Genomic DNA, 15511 nt, shown 5'->3' on the forward strand with positions numbered 1-15511 from the left:
CCGCCTCATTCTCAATGTCTATGCCCCTCGGTAGACCCAATGTCGTCCGTACCGCAACACAATCCTAATGCATAAACATATCTTCAGTCGCGCAAAAACGAGAACCTCCAAATAGAAAGTTCGTGTCTCCAGCAGATTCGAGCGCCAAAGAGGTGCAATCCGGTCCGCCAGCTGCCGTGAAAGTCGCAAGAAAGGGAGGGTTCGCTCAATCTCGTTTCGGAAGTCATCCACCCACTAGAGGCGCATGAGGAGGATGCAACGAGCGTCGGGGCACACTTCTCGCACCCCATTCGGTTCCCCCGCAGGAGAAGGGTATCCAGAAAACAAAAACGTTCTCGCAAGATGCACGCGATGAATCCGGGCTCATGAGAACGGAACAAGTCGACTCGGTGACTCATAAAAATGGCACACTGTCCGAGGGAATAAAATGCAAGGCAGAAAGCACTTTTGAGTCAGCCTCGTTATGACGATGACAACGACGACGACGATGATGCAACAAACAATAGGAAACAGGAGAAAAACCACATCAACAGGAGAAAACCCCTCAAGCCAGAACGAATGCTAAAAGACGACAAGAAGGGATCGTTCGCAGACACGGTGAAACTTCATCATACGTCGAAGTTGCCATGATTGAATATGTCGTCGTTGTTGCTTGGAATGACCCCGCTCATCCGGTCGCCTCGCCCTGCGGGTTTCTCCCATTCTGGGTCGTCTTCCTTGGCGTCTTCGTCCATGCGTTCATTGTCGTCGTGGTGGCGGTCTTTGAAGTGCTGGTCCATGCTGCTTTCATCGACGAAGGTGAAGCCGGCGAAGTTGGCCTGCATCGTGGGCGAGAGCGGGGTGGATGCGGGATTGACGCCCGAGGCCAGAGCGGCGGCGCGTGCGTTGAGGGACCCGTTGCCAGTGAGAGCGTTGGTGAACTCGGGGTCAAAGTTGGATACGTCGAGCTCCGACTTCAACTTGGGCTTGAAGGGCGGGACGACATTCTTCTTAGCCAATGCGTCCCAGTCGATGTCTGCGAAGAAGGGGTGTTCCTTCAGCTCCTGCGCATCGCGCGTGGCTCCCAAGCGGTGTTTGGGATTCCGGTTGAGGAGGCCCTTGACGAAGTTGCGGCCTTCAGTGCTGAGAGCATCCCGAGGGAACCTGACTTTGCCGAATGCGATGTTCTTATACATCTGCTGTGTGTCCTCGGCGTAGAACGGGCTCCATCCGCAACACATTTCGAATACTAGCACACCGAGCGACCAGAAATCGACCATCTTGGTGTATCCATGCTCGTCCAGCAGAACCTCGGGCGCTAGATACTCGGTTGTGCCGCAGAAGGTGTTTGTTGTAGCGTTGTCGGTGAGGTTGGCTTTCGATAGACCAAAATCGCAGAGGGCAATGTGACCGTTGGCGTCCAAAAGGATATTCTCTGGTTTCAGGTCCCGATATACGATGTTGTGCTCATGCAGGTGCTGCAAGGCGAGGATAAGCTCAGCAATGTAGAATTTCGCACGAGCTTCCTTGAAGCGGCCTTCCCGTTGAAGGTGCCAGAAGAGCTCACCCCCCGACATGTAGTCTGTGACCAGGTACAGATCCGTCGGAGTTTGGAACGAAAACTTCAGACCGACGATGAAGGGCGAGTCCGCCATTGCTGTCCGTACTAGGATGTTGCGTTCGCCGAGGGTATGTGCCACCTCTTTCTTCTGGACAATGACCTTCTTGGAGAGAACCTTCATCGCATAGATCCGGCCCGTGTCCCGTTTCCGAACTTGGAAGACCTGGCCGAACGTTCCTTTGCCGATCAACTTGAGGATCTCGAAATCTTCCGGGCCGAAGTGCTTTTTGTCCGTTTTGTGGAAATTGATGCGAAGATGTATCTCTCCCGTGACGCGGTCCTCCTCACCTTCCCGCGGTTCGAGTGTAAACCAGCGAGAATATGGATGCTCGTACTCGACCAGGTTGGGACAGAAGCGGACATGGCCCAAGAATGCTTCTCCGTTTGCCCGGTCATAGACGGAGATGTCGATCTCGGAATGATCGCCAACCACATCGCTAGAACATGTTAGTATGTCCGCAAGGTGCGTCCTGCCAGCATGCTTACAAAACAGCCTCATGCTCCCACTTGGGGTCCGTGACTTTCAGGACACCGTCCTCTCTGGGGTCCGAGCTGATGCCGTTATTGCTACTCTGCCTACTCCGCATCGGTATTGCCATGGGTCTCCCCGAGTCACTGTCTGTCCGCTTTATGTTCATTCCACCGGGCCGCTTCAAACGGCCATTCGTTGCGTCGGGCCTGGGCCCAGCGGATATATCCTCAGCCCATTGGAACTGACACACGACATAGGGATCGATGCTGGGCTTCAGGCCTCTTCCTTCGGTGATGGAAACTGACAGCTTCCCCTTTGGTACACCCACCGAAATCGCCTTCTCCTTCTTCGAAGTGGATGTTGACGAGACGGAGGTACCAGCGGACGGCTGGCCCTCGCGCGATTGGGAACGAGGTGTCTGTGGAGGAGTGGCCTGATTTCGTGGCGATGCGAAATCGCCTTCAGTTAGCTTCCCGGGTTCTCCTTTGGTCTGGGAAGTCGAGGGATGACGCGAGGAAGTACTAGGGTTGGGACTGGGCAGCGGATTCGACGAGGGCAAAGTGCGATCGGAGGCATTTTCTTGCGGCGCGACAACCTGAGCACCCTCGTGTGTAGGAGAAGATGGGGAAGAGGAAGTAGGAGCGGGGGCGGGGCTATCCGAAGACTTGCGACTGGGTAGCAGAGAATCACGAACCTGACCAAAGTAACTGTGAAGAATACCCGGCAGTCGTTTATCCGTGGGATCGGGCCGCGGTGTAGCCGCGCCTGGTGGCGTCGAGGCGTTGGAACCGATCTGATCGTGAGTGTCGTCGTCGTCGTGGGGTCTGCGGGGTGTCAGAAGCGCGTTAGCAGACGGCGCCATGACGAGGAGAATGGAGAAGGTGGTGAGGTGCAGAGCGGAAGGGTTGAGGAGGAGGCGCGAGAGGAGCTGCGGGCAGCGTCGAAGGCGAGAAGAGCGAAGAGGCTGATGCAAGAAAACGATGTGTAACGTTGCTGGACAAGGCCGCGGGAAAAGTCACCACCCTCACCCGCTGGTGGTGGCTAAGCGACGCTTTCACTCTTCCTCTTGGACCCCCTTGCAACGCGTGGTAGACCTCCTGTAAATAGTCGCGCAGGCCGCAGCAGCATCTCACGAGGCAGGATAATAAGTAGGCACACTCAGCTTACCTCTGGTTTATGGTCTGGCGGAGCAGGTCTGCTGCCGTCGGGGTGGCGCCACCGGAGGTAGGCATGGTGGAAGGCAGCCAGTAGGTGGGCAGGAAGCGCTGGAGGGTCGGGACGGCGCTCGACGACTTGGAAGGGAGGGAGCAACGGGGTCGTGAAGATGGCGAATGGCTCTCGGAGGCGCGGGCTACGAGTCGCGGGCGGGATTTTGGTACATGTGCGTCTGCGTCTGCGGCGGGGAGGTGCAGATGGAGTTGCAGTGACCTCTGGGACCTTTGGTGGTGTGTCGGGTTGGGGCTGGGCGACGGGGAAGGCGACGGGGGGTTTAGGACGACCTCGCGCAGCGTCATCATGGGGATACTATATTATGTACTCAGTACCGATGACTGATGAGCACAGCTGGCTGGCTGTCTGTGCCGGCGGCGCGATGCCGAAAAAGACCGGGGCTGCGTCTCAGATGGAGGAAAAACTCTGCGTCTTGCTTTTGGGATCGGCCTTGGTTTCCAGTCTGGCGCCGCCGCGCCGAGCGAAGAGCGTGGAGCTCGCTCGAGGGGGTTGTTGGGCGGATCACGGAAATAGCGGCCTGAGATGCTCCTTTTTGCTGCTGTTGCTGCGGTGGCGGGGTTTCTGGCGGTGAAGGCGTGTCCGGAGACCGCGGAGACCGTCAAGAGCTGGGTTCTGTTGGGAAGAGAGATAGGAGGACCGTGGATAGCAGAATGAGGATGGGAGGCGAATTTTCGGAGGCAGCAGAGGTAGCAAAGGGCAGAGGGCGCAGAGGCAGTATGGATTCGAAAGTTTGGGCGGATTGAGGACCGATAGCCTCGATTGCCCCACGATGCAACAGGGCCACGCGCCTGAGGAAGGTGCGGACCGAAGACAGTGCGAGGGGGGAGCAAGGCTGGGGAGAAAGGCGGATGGAGCAGAGGGTAGAGCAGAGTATACTGTTATTACACAGTAGATGGGGAAAAAAAGCAGTGCGATGCTATCACAGCGTCTACTTGTACACAATACTGTGTAGATAATACCGTAGCTACCACAGGAATTGCACACAGCCTCATTGTCCATATTCCCCTCCCTCTTCTTCTTCCTCCCCCTCGTCACTACTATGTACTACAACGGCGCAATCAACGGCCCTGCTCTGCAACCTGCGGCCCTTCCTTTCCACTCTCCCTCCGCCGTCGTCGAGAGGGCAGATTCCTCGGGGGTGTCTGCCAAGTGCCCTGCTTGTGTGACGTCGTTTCGTACCCACTCTTGCAGCGATCTGATATGACCGTGGGCACCCGGCCGTGCTGTTGGATCTGAATGTATTATTACTTTTGGGTCCCAAAGGACCCCCATGTGGGTAATGCAGACCCTCTACAAATTTCAGGGTCCGCAATTCTCTCAAACGAGGCATGAGAAAAGAAAGGCTCGTTTGGAGGGGCCCAAGGAACTCGTGGGCTGCGGGCGGCATCTTTCCGGCCTGTCCCGAGCGGCGCACATGCAAGCTTTCCACCATTCATCCGTGCCAGACCGCTTCTTCTGGACCCTGATGACGCAGCTTGTGTGACAATCCTGAAAGTTCGGTCTTTGACAGGTGATGGCAGCCACGTGTTGATGCCTTGTGCTAAACAAAGCTTCACTTGCCACAAACAGCGTCGCTGTGAATGAGGAAGAGGGACGAGACCGGAACAAAATGGATACCACACAGTAAATGTTCTCCTAAAGTATGGAAGAACGATCACATCACATGACCTTGTATGCACGTGGCTCGCGGTGAAACGTTTGGCCGGAGGCCGGCCGCCTCACGTCTTTGATATATAGGGCTCCAAGGGCGCAACGGGGAGGATCGCCTCAATACCCCCCAAAACCATGTCAGACCGCGAGTTTGGCGGTAACGACGACCTCTCCTTACCCAAGGGTACGTGTTACGCCAGACAGCTTGTATGCGCTGCGCTAACATCATCCAAAGCGACGGTCCAGAAGATCATAAACGAAATCCTCCAGGGCGACGACTCCGGCGTTAGCTTCGCGAAGGACACACGGGACCTGCTGATCGAGTGCTGCGTTGAATTCATCACCCTCATCTCCTCCGAGGCCAACGAGATCGCCGAAAAGGAAGCGAAGAAGACCATCGCCTGCGAGCATGTGAAGTCAGCCCTAGAGGAGCTCGACTTTGGCGACTATGTCCCAGCTATCCTCGAGGTAGCCGCAGACTACAAGAAGCAACAAGCCGTACGTGCCACGGAACATATCTCCATACTACTCGCGGCCATGTGCTAATACCGGGGCAGAGTCGGGAAAAGAAACAATCCAAGCTAGAGCAGTCGGGCTTGACCGAAGAGGAGCTTCTCCAACAACAGCAGGAGCTCTTCCGCTTAGCGACAGACAAATTCAATGCTGCGCCTTAGCAGCACTTCGATTCATGTTTTCTGATTTCATCTTACGAGGAAAAGGGTTGGGGGCGCGATGGCGTTTCTTGTAGACGGGAGGATCGGTTCTTGGTCGCGTACTATCTCCATGGTGTGCTACATACGGGGGCACTTGGGAGTTCTTCTCGTGATTTCTTGGGAAGAGAATTCCTACCTTGCTCGTTACCAGCAAAATAGCGAATACATGTGGAGTCGACCGCGTTCGTGACGCGCGGTTGGAATGGATGAGGGCGCGCTTCAACGTCCGCTGCTGTCAATACATGTGAGCCATCAGTCTCTATGCCAGAGGAAGCTGCGCAGGCTACTTTCAATGCTAGACTCGGCTTTGCAATGGATCGGACCCAGGAAACACTTCCGACGATGGTTCCAACGAGGCACGGTATCGGAGAAACTTTATTCCCGACAAGAGGACCCAATGACGTTGCCGCCTACGCCCGACCACTTCGGTGCCACTCTTGTTGGACAACGCCGGGAGTACGGCGCGACTCAGACCTGGGTACTCTTCCCTCGCTGCAACAAACAACACCTCACCCTATATCGCCTACCGTTCACGACATATCTTCCCAAATTTACGACATCAAGCATGTCTGGGCTCGAGAAGGCTCTCTTCAACCTCAAGGTGCGCGCGCGCTGCGCCTGCCTCTTCGCGCCCCCGCTAACAGGCTACAGTTCACTACAAAACAACTGAACCGGCAAGCCGCAAAGGCCGGTAAAGATGAGCTGGCAGAGAAGGCGAAACTAGAGAAGGCATGCACACAACTCCCCAGCCGGACATACCAAGACTAATGCCGCCACAGGCCATGAAGGCAGGCCACAACGACATCGCGCGCATATACGCTCAGAATGCCATTCGGAAGCAGAACGAGAAACTCAACTTGTTGCGGTTAGCCTCACGTATCGATGCTGTCAGCAGCAGAGTGCAGACGGCGGTAACAATGCGCCAAGTCACCGGTAGCATGGCAAATGTGGTGCGGGGAATGGATTCTGCGATGAAGTCTATGGACCTGGAAAAGGTATGTATGAAGTGACATGGTGGCAAGGCGCACTTGAGCCTCCCGGGGGAGAACGTAAACTAACTGCAAAATAATCAGATATCTGCCGTTATGGACAAATTCGAGAGTCAGTTTGAAGATCTCGATGTCGCCACAGGATACTACGAGAATGCTACTTCTTCCGCGACGGCGGTGGGTACGCCGCAGGAGGATGTGGACCGGCTCATGGCGCAGGCAGCGGACAAGGCTGGCGTGGAACTTCAAGAGGACCTGCAAGCGGCAACGCCGGCGAAGACGAAGGTTGGCCCGACTGAGCAGGAGGAGGAAGGGTTGAACGAAAGACTGCGCGCCTTGAGGAATTAGGGTGATTTTGGGAGCTCAGATAAGGTCATCTCATGGGTCGTTCTTGGAGTTTAGGGCGCGGGCCGGTCTTTCACGGGGATTTCTATCTTCAATTTCTGGCATGAGAAGGTTATCGATCTCATCATGCATAAACGATCTGCTAGACATGGTTGACAGCATGGGGTTTGGTTTTCTTACGAGTGGTTCCCGCTCGTATAAATAGCTAGGACTATTACTAGCGGGGAAGTACATATTTCATTGATCAACAGTTGCCGCAGAGAATATTCAAACTCGGACTCCGGAAAAGCGAATATTGGAAAGCCCATCATTACCAAGCATGATTCTGTTTGCTATCATAAATGCGCAGTACGCGCGGTGAACTGACATGGACCTGTCACAGAGGCTTGGCAACCTATTGTTCACATTCAGAGCTCCCTATTGTTCACTCCTCCCTGTCCACGTTTCGCGCTTCTCCTCCTTTTCCTACTTTGTGCCAACTGCGCTGCGCACAATTTTGGTTTGCATTCTACCTATCCGTAATCTCCAAGATGTCCGCAGGCGGACAGTCAGCAAATCCAGAGGGGACTTGGGACGAAGAGCGATGCGAAGCGGCAATTGCGCGGCTTGAGCAGCTCCAGGAGCAGGTGCGCATAGCCGCTTCAGCTGCTTTCCACCGCTAACACGTCGCCAGATGGACGCCATGCGGCTTGCCATTCATCGAATAGTCAAACCTTTGACTGCCCCACGCAACAACCCCGACCAGCTATATGCCGCCTACAAGAACGCGGTACTCGGATCACAGAACGAAATCAAAGCGCTTCGAGGGAACTGGCAGAGCCAAGAAACCCAGTCGATTTTCGAGCACACCAAGGAGAGCCTCAGGGCTAACTCGGACCTGAGCGCAGCTGCAAATGTGCCGCAATGGGGCTGGCGGGAAGCGCAGGAAAGACGGCGGAAGGCAGGTAGTCGGAAGCGAAAGGCGGCCGAGATGGAGGACGCGCCCACTAGACTCGACGCAGCGGAGGTCAAACGCATTGTTGAGGAAGCGCAGAGGGAGCATCCTCAGATTCATGTTGAGATGAGGAATGAAGACAATCGCGAGTTGACGGTATACCAGCTCCGCGTCCGCACATGGGAACCATGGACTAACTTCTGAGCAGATACGCTTCGCGGACGGTGCGAAACCTAAGCTTCTCACATCGAATCTGGTCTTTTCTGTGGCTGTCCAGCACCAAGCAAACGGCCAGCACAAATTGGATGCAGAGTGTTTGGGCATGGCACCCGACGCATTTGTGATATCGAGGTGTATTGCGTCACGTCCAAGGGCAAACGACCTTAAGTATCTTTTGGTAGATCGTCCATGTCCACTTGAAATGTACCACTACTGACTGAACTGTAAGGATATGATTGCTGCATATTATACTGTACGCGGAAGCAGTTGCGCAAAATGCAAGGAGCGATTTGATCGCTCCATGCAATCCCCAATGGCTAGACGGAGCTTGCAGACCACCACTGACAGTGGTACTACGGAAACGACCTGGCAAGCTTTCCATGAAAGCTGTCTTTAATTGAAGCTACCACGGGTCCCAAATATCGTCCCAAATATCGTACCTAGCTGGAGGTCGATGCTCTAACCACTCTCCGTTGATGGTTCTAAAGGCGAAAGGGAAAGGTGCCTTCTTGGTCGGCCAGTCATCTTTCCATATGGCATCCGTCATCATCCAGGGATCTGCTTTCCGATACTTCCTCGTCAGAAAGTCATATCTCTCGTCTTCGTCCCGTTTCGCCCAAGGAACCTTCAACGTGCCCCCCATATAGTCCTGGAACCGGTCATCAAGATTGGTGTGGTTCGCCCAGACTTCCCTCCTCTGCCTGTTGTGCATTTTGTCATTCGGGTGGGCGCTGACAGTGACGTGGATGTCCGGCCCTTGGCCCGTCATGATATCCTTGAACCGACCCCATTTGCTTCCATTCCTGCCATCTCTGGGCCATATGAAATGGTAGTACTTCTTCTTCACGCGAACTCTGTTGCCGTTTTGGAACCACCCTGAGGGGATTTGCGAGTTCCCCCGGAAGTACTCCGCCGGTCTCTCGCGGTTAGGAAACTCAGTCCAGGTGTAATTTGGAAAGTCTGGTTTCTTCATTGCTAGAAGCCAACGCGGTTGCCGCCTATGTGCTTGGTTCGGGCGGGACGTCTGGGTTGCAAGAGTCCAAGTGCATGTTAAGGATTTGTCTCTGCGTTTATACCCCTGAGCGTTTGGCCGTACCTTTGCATTTCACAAACGATGAACAGTGAAGCTGAGCTCCTGATTGTGCCTAATGGTCATCTGCCGAGTTTCGTTTGGACAAACTTGTTGTTGGCTTTCTGACCCCTCATATCTTTCTAGATTCATCATATACAATCAGAGTCAAGTCACCGATCAAGCCTCGTGATATCCGTGAAATCTCCTTTGTCCTCTCTTCACCCTCACCTCATGACGCTAGCCCGGACCCGGTAACGCGGCGTTCCTGCATTAAACGCGCGGATAAGGCGCCCGGCACGTCCCCTGCACCCTGCACCTTGCCCAAGCTCTTTCGGGGGAGGAAAACAACATGCTCGCGATCTTCATCTGACTTCCAGCGAACGCACTTCGCAATCAACAACACCCCGTACTCAATCGATCGGGGCGCCCGTCATGTCGCTGTTCGCAAATCTTGGCAAGCCTTCCTCCAGCGCGCCCGCTTCTGGGAGTCTGTTTGGCAGTGCCGCACCGGCGAGCAGCGCACCAGCTTCTGGAGGCCTATTCGGAAGCTTGGGAGGAAATACAGCTCCGGCATCAAATGCACCGGCATCTGGAGGGCTCTTTGGGAGTCTGGGAAGCACGACACAGACTTCGAACGCACCGGCATCTGGAGGACTCTTTGCAAATCTTGGTGCAGCTAAGTCGAGCGCTCCCTCGTCCGGAGGGCTCTTTGGAAGCTTAGGCACCTCCACGAGCGCCCCAGCTTCTGGATCACTGTTTTCCGGTCTCGGTGGTGCGCAATCCAGCACTGCGCCCACGTCAACACAGCCTGCCGCCAGCACTGGGCTGGGCGGATCGCTGTTCGGAGCGTCTACTACGGCAACAAACCAGCAGCAAACGGGCCAGCCCTCACTCTTCTCCACAAGCACAGCACCGCAGCAGCAGCAGCAGCAGCAGCAACCATCAGGAGGTCCGTTGTCGCAGTCTCAAGCAAACGCAAGTCGCTCCGCCCACTTCGATCATCTTCTGGAACGCGGGAGGAAGCGGAATGCTGGGGAAGATGGGCTTACAAACTTTGAGGAGCTGCCAACGTTGCAATTGGGCCTGGGGGATATTGCTAGGAAGGTTCGGAATCTGGGGACCGGGGGCCCATCGGCGGAGAAAGCTCAGGATAGGACTGCGTGAGTTTGAGCTTGTGCGACGTGAGGGCTTGTGCTAATGTTGCGACTGCAGACACTTCCTTCTCTCTGCTTCGGGCGTTAAGCTAGGAAGTACGCTTCGCGACTTGAACCAGTTCAGTTCCCAGGCAGGCCTCAGCACTGCCGGGACGGCTGCGAATCTGTTGGACACCGACGTTGACAGCTACCTCTCGAACCTGCATTCCCAGTCTACATTGGCATTGATCCAAGAGGGCCTCGAACAATCTAAGAGAGACTTCGATAATTTCTTGGAGGAGAATGTCCAGATCGAATGGGATGCTCAGCGTAAGCGCATCTATGAGCACTTCGGCTTGGGTAGACACGAAGAGATGGCTGCTTCGCAGAGCACGTTTGCGAGGACGGCTCGTGGTGCTTTTGGACGATCAACGAGAAAAGGTCGATCCATGGGTCCTGGCGCATCGACGAATCAAGCGTCTTTTGGGGCCTCGCAAGCTGCCCCGGTTCTCGGCTCGGTCAATTCTCCATATGGACAGAGCCGCAACGGCGCGGGTCAGCAGGATAAGGCACTGGGAGGTGGTTATGGAAATGCTCCGGATCGCTTCTTGCGTGAACGACAGGAGAAGTTCGCTGGGAAGGTCCGGGAGCTTAATGTCAAGCGTCAGGAAGAGCAACCGTATCCCTTGCTTCAGTCCTTCTACGAGGTGGAGCGAAGCTCCGAGATTGAGAACCAGGAGCATTTTTTGAATGCGTACAAGGCGCTCATGTCAATCACCGGAGAGGCCGAGTTCCGGACGTCCAACAAGCGTGCCGAACGGTTCTTTGCGCAAGACTACCTCGATGAGAATCCCAACTCTGAACGTAGCATCAATATCCGGAAACGCATTCTGAACGGCTCTCGAGAGTTCCTAGAAAAGAAATTCTTACAGGAGGCTATGGAAGTCATTGCAAAGCAGCCCGGGGAGGCTAGGCCCGGCGGCATCCCGACCGTTATCAACAAGATCAAGGGCTACATCCAGGTCAAGGTCAACTTCAAGGAGTTTGGTGAGACCGAGCACTTTGAGAAGATTGGCGGCGGGGAAGATGAGTTCCCCTGGGTCATCATGTTCTACCTACTCAGGGCTGGCTTGGTCAAGGACGCCGCGGCGTATGTCAAGGAGAAGAAGAACTTCTTCCACAACAAGGACAGGATCTTTGCTGCTGCAATGGCACATTATGCCGAGGATCCAGACCGACGTCTTACTCCAGATCTGCAGCAAAAGGTCGCTCACGTACACGCTCAGCGCAACCGGATCGCGCCGACTAGCGACCCATACCGCACGGCTTGTTACAAGATTGTCGGTCGTTGCGAGATGACCCGTCGCAACCTAGAATCTCTGTCGCAGACCATGGACGACTGGGTATGGCTCCAATTCAACCTGGCAAGAGAAGGCAACCGCGCCGAGGAGAACGCGGGAGAGCTGTTCGGGTTGGACGAGATACGCGCGAGTGTCGACGAGATCGGTCAGCGGCACTTTGCCTCTTCCGCGGAGGCTTCAGGGGGTTACGGGGTATACTTCTACCTTGCGACTCTTGCTGGCATGTTCGAGCAGGCAATCAATTACTTGTATTCGTATAACCATACGACGGCTGTGCATTTTGCGATAGCCTTGGCTTACTATGGCCTTTTGCGAGTGTCGGATTGGAGCAAGGCCGGATCCGAGATTCGTATGTTTTCATCTTCACGGTCTGAGAGACACATGCTAACAGTTCCATGCAGTGACCTTCACGCAGCGCCAACAGCCTGAGCTCAACTTTGGCAGAATCGTAGGCACGTACACGGGAGACTTCCGCATGGCCAGGGCCGACTCCGCGACGGAGTATCTCGTCCTCATCTGCCTCAACGCCGACCTCCCCGGCGACGCAGGCAAAGAACAAGCCAACCTGTGCCACGAAGCCTTGCGCGAGCTCGTCCTCGAAACGCGCGAATTCTCCACCTTGCTAGGCGATGTCAAGGCCAACGGGCACGCGACGCTGGGCCTCATCCAGCAGCGTTTGCAGCTCATCAAGCTCGAGGACGAAAACCAGCTTATCAAGAGTATCACCCAGGAGGCGGCGCGGACCGCTGATGATAACGGCCGCACCAACGACGCAGTCCTGCTCTGCCACTTGGCGGGTGAATATGACCTCGTCGTCGCCATCCTCAATCGCTCCCTCTCGGAAGCGCTGTCCGTCGACCTCGGCCAGGAACCGCTCCGTCTGGAGCCCCTGAAACAGCGACTCCCGGCGCCCGATGCACAACAGAGCCAGAACTCGGATCCAGCGTCCGCGGCGGGAAGTATGCTGGGCACCGACGACCCGATCGAGCTGGCGCGCCGCATCATCGAGTTGTACGATAACAACAGTCTGTGGTGGAGGAGTGTGTCGCGGGGCAATCGGGAGACGCTGGGGACGTTGTTCAGGCTGTGCGAGGTGAGGGCGTGTATCGAGAGGGGCGAGTATATGAAGGCTTTGGACGAAATTTCCACCCTCTCCCTCCTGCCCCTCACGGCCCGCGGCTCCCTCCCCCTGATCCGCAAATCCGCGACACACTTCTCCACACTGCCACCGGAGATCGCGAGGAATATTGGCAACATACTCCTCTGGTGCATCATGTGTTGCTCGCGCCACCGCGAGGTGCTGCTCCAGGGAAGCGCGTTCGTCGTGGATGCCACGAGGCAGCGGTTGGCCGACGAGTTGGCGCAGATGGCGAGGGATCTCATGGTTTTCGCCGGGTTGATACGGTATAAACTTCCCGGGAGGGTGTTTGAGGTGTTGGCTAGGGAGGGGGGTGTTGAGTAGGTGGCCGGGTGTGGAAGGGCTAATGGGATGGGGAGGAGGTAGTGTTTTGAGCGTTACCAAGATGTGTATTTGAGGGATGGTAATGATATTGAGCGGCTTTAGAATTCGGTCTTGATGCTTCCCGGTTGCTTTCATTGGAGTGACTGCATCATTGTTGCCTTTGCCCCTTTCCTTCCTAGTCGGCCCATGAAGTCAAGGGTGAATATTCACCATTGGATTGTCGACAGCATTACAAACACGCACACACTAGTACACAGCACGGCCATCGTCATTCATCATTTCACATTTTTCCTATCTCCACCTCACTCGCTTCCTGAACCACATAAAAGTGTGGAATGATCACGAAAAGTCGCCGATGCAATCAATGATCCATGTTTTATCAGGTGTTATCTTCCACCTGCCGGGTGCTGTCCCAAGTAACCTACTACTATATCATAACCCCCCTTCACTCACAACTGATTGGCGGTGTAGAAGTCGTCCAGCGCCACCTTGACGCGCTTGGCCATGGTCTTCTCGCCCTCGCGGACCCAGACGCGGGGGTCGTAGTACTTCTTGTTGGGCTTGTCGTCGCCGTCGGGGTTGCCGACCTGTGACTTGAGGTATTCGATCTTGTTGGTGACGTACTAGGAGATCCCTATTAGCACCAGGTTCAAGATCTGGATTGTTGCACGTGACTTACATCGCGGACACCCGTGAGGTACGCCCACTGCAGATCGGTATCGAGGTTAACCTTGACGACACCGTAGCTGATGGCCTGACGGAAATCATCGACCGAAGAGCCGGAACCACCGTGGAAGACGAGGAAGACGGGCTTGTCCTCCTTCGCGCCAATCTTCTGCTTGACGTACGCCTGGTGCTTCTCGAGGAGCTCGGGTCGCAGCTTGACGTTGCCGGGCTTGTAGACACCGTGGACGTTGCCGAAGCCAGCGGCAATGCTGAAGTACGGGCTGATCTTGGAGAGGCGGTCGTAGATCTCGTAAATGTCTTCGGGCTGGGTGTAGAGCGAGTTGTTGTCGACGTCCTCGTTGTTGACACCGTCTTCCTCGCCACCAGTGATTCCGATTTCCATCTCGAGCCACTGCTTCATGGGCGCGGCGCGCTCGAGGTACTCTGGAGAGGTATCAGATATGTTCATACCGAAAAAATGCAGAGACGCGTCGCTTACTGGCAGTGGTGGCAATGTTTGACTCCTTGTCCTCCTCGGACAAGTCAATCATGTGCGAAGAGAACAGGGGCTCGCCGTGCTGCTTGAAGTAGGCCTCATCGGCGTCGAGCATGCCATCGAGCCATGGGAGGAGCTTCTTGGCGCAGTGGTCGGTGTGGAGGACGACGGGGATGCCGTATGCGGGAGCAATGGAGCGGATGTAGTGAGCTGCAGCAATGGCACCGGCGATGGAAGCCTTCTGGTCCTTGTTGTCGACACCCTTGCCTAGGAACATTGTCAGCCTTTCTCCTCGTACAATGATCACTTCATCCTTTCCCCTCCTAGCCCAGGCCTGGTGTGACGAATCTGAGCACCGGTGGCTCAATCATGGCTGTGAGGGCCGGGAAAGAGAGGATTGAGATCTCATGAGTCTCTACAGTGATGGGATGATTGAATCACTAACCTGCGAAGCTAGCAGAGAGTCAGTATTTTCTGCGCCCCGTTGCGACTGAGATTCCGAACTTACTAGGCGGCACCACCCTGCGAAGTCTGGAGGATGATGGGGGCATTTGCGTCCCTCGCGGCCTCGAGAGCAGCAACGACGGTAGAGGAAGACGTGACGTTGATGGCGGGAATGGCGAAGCCCTTCTCCTGGGCATAGTTGAACAGCTTCAGGACATCGTCACCGACGATGACGCCCTCCTTGCGGCTCAAGACGTCTTTGACACCCATGCTGAGGATAGAAATCTGATGGATGGGCGAGTGGTTAGTGACTTCGGAGCTCAATTGAAGAAATTTGTTTGCGAATATCGGAGGACGGGATTGCGAGGGGGGAAGTGTTCTGTCTGAGGGTTATGTCAAAGTGGGGGTGTTGCCAAACAGACTTTACCCCACCCCGGGAGCCATCATGAAAAGCAAAGAAGGCACTTACAAGTATCTGAAATAGGGATGGAAGGAGGTGTGTGTTGATGAAATGAGGAGATGAAGAGTGCAGTACGTATCCTATACGGACGGAAGATGGTGTGGGGAGGGCGCTATAAGTAGGAGACTGGCCACAGAGGCTCCGCTTTCACGGCCGCGCGTGAAGTCATTGCCCAGATCCACAGGCTCGGCTGAGGAATGGCTGCGTCACGTTACCTAACAGACATGGCGAAGAGCATCCAGTTACCCGACTCTCTCCGCACTTC

The 15511-nt window shown here is 55.4% G+C and overlaps 8 protein-coding genes across 8 annotated transcripts; 4 read left to right on the top strand and 4 right to left on the bottom strand.

The window, feature by feature from the left end:
• Positions 1 to 503: 503 nt before the first annotated feature.
• EI97DRAFT_118436 (kinase-like protein) lies at positions 504 to 3084 on the bottom strand. The gene is made up of 2 exons (XM_033793011.1): positions 2087 to 3084; positions 504 to 2037 (listed from the first exon to the last, which is right to left on the bottom strand). Exons 1-2 carry the CDS (start codon positions 2932 to 2934, stop codon positions 609 to 611), a joined length of 2277 nt encoding a protein of 758 aa, XP_033657839.1. The 5' UTR covers positions 2935 to 3084; the 3' UTR covers positions 504 to 608.
• EI97DRAFT_118358 (uncharacterized protein) lies at positions 2835 to 3696 on the bottom strand. Its single transcript, XM_033793010.1, has 2 exons — positions 3101 to 3696; positions 2835 to 2896 (listed from the first exon to the last, which is right to left on the bottom strand). Exon 1 carries the CDS (start codon positions 3587 to 3589, stop codon positions 3236 to 3238), a length of 354 nt encoding a protein of 117 aa, XP_033657840.1. The 5' UTR covers positions 3590 to 3696; the 3' UTR covers positions 2835 to 2896; positions 3101 to 3235.
• A 1391-nt stretch (positions 3697 to 5087) lies between these two features.
• EI97DRAFT_369747 (histone-fold-containing protein) lies at positions 5088 to 5626 on the top strand (the record flags this gene model as incomplete). Its single annotated transcript, XM_033795202.1, has 3 exons — positions 5088 to 5136; positions 5188 to 5450; positions 5510 to 5626. 3 exons carry the CDS (start codon positions 5088 to 5090, stop codon positions 5624 to 5626), a joined length of 429 nt encoding a protein of 142 aa, XP_033657841.1.
• Positions 5627 to 6230: 604 nt separating this feature from the next.
• Positions 6231 to 7002, top strand: EI97DRAFT_447850 (uncharacterized protein; the record flags this gene model as incomplete). The annotated part of the gene is made up of 4 exons (XM_033800124.1): positions 6231 to 6266; positions 6317 to 6394; positions 6445 to 6660; positions 6739 to 7002. 4 exons carry the CDS (start codon positions 6231 to 6233, stop codon positions 7000 to 7002), a joined length of 594 nt encoding a protein of 197 aa, XP_033657842.1.
• A 527-nt stretch (positions 7003 to 7529) lies between these two features.
• EI97DRAFT_369891 (uncharacterized protein) lies at positions 7530 to 8549 on the top strand (the record flags this gene model as incomplete). The annotated part of the gene is made up of 4 exons (XM_033795207.1): positions 7530 to 7625; positions 7673 to 8089; positions 8142 to 8330; positions 8382 to 8549. The coding sequence occupies 4 exons, from the start codon at positions 7530 to 7532 to the stop codon at positions 8547 to 8549; spliced, it is 870 nt and encodes a 289-aa protein (XP_033657843.1).
• EI97DRAFT_118323 (uncharacterized protein) lies at positions 8463 to 9399 on the bottom strand. Its single transcript, XM_033793009.1, has one exon. It carries the CDS (start codon positions 9123 to 9125, stop codon positions 8556 to 8558), a length of 570 nt encoding a protein of 189 aa, XP_033657844.1. The 5' UTR covers positions 9126 to 9399; the 3' UTR covers positions 8463 to 8555.
• Positions 9400 to 9546: 147 nt separating this feature from the next.
• EI97DRAFT_411481 (NIC-domain-containing protein) lies at positions 9547 to 13479 on the top strand. Its single transcript, XM_033796730.1, has 3 exons — positions 9547 to 10384; positions 10437 to 12067; positions 12120 to 13479. The coding sequence occupies exons 1-3, from the start codon at positions 9657 to 9659 to the stop codon at positions 13178 to 13180; spliced, it is 3420 nt and encodes a 1139-aa protein (XP_033657845.1). The 5' UTR covers positions 9547 to 9656; the 3' UTR covers positions 13181 to 13479.
• On the bottom strand, positions 13290 to 15379 carry EI97DRAFT_430046 (uncharacterized protein). Its single transcript, XM_033797590.1, has 5 exons — positions 14851 to 15379; positions 14788 to 14795; positions 14346 to 14609; positions 13860 to 14290; positions 13290 to 13803 (listed from the first exon to the last, which is right to left on the bottom strand). Exons 1-5 carry the CDS (start codon positions 15054 to 15056, stop codon positions 13630 to 13632), a joined length of 1083 nt encoding a protein of 360 aa, XP_033657846.1. The 5' UTR covers positions 15057 to 15379; the 3' UTR covers positions 13290 to 13629.
• Positions 15380 to 15511: the final 132 nt, after the last annotated feature.

This window comes from Westerdykella ornata (assembly GCF_010094085.1).
Source record: "Westerdykella ornata strain CBS 379.55 unplaced genomic scaffold EI97scaffold_2, whole genome shotgun sequence".
Lineage (NCBI taxonomy): Eukaryota > Fungi > Ascomycota > Dothideomycetes > Pleosporales > Sporormiaceae > Westerdykella > Westerdykella ornata.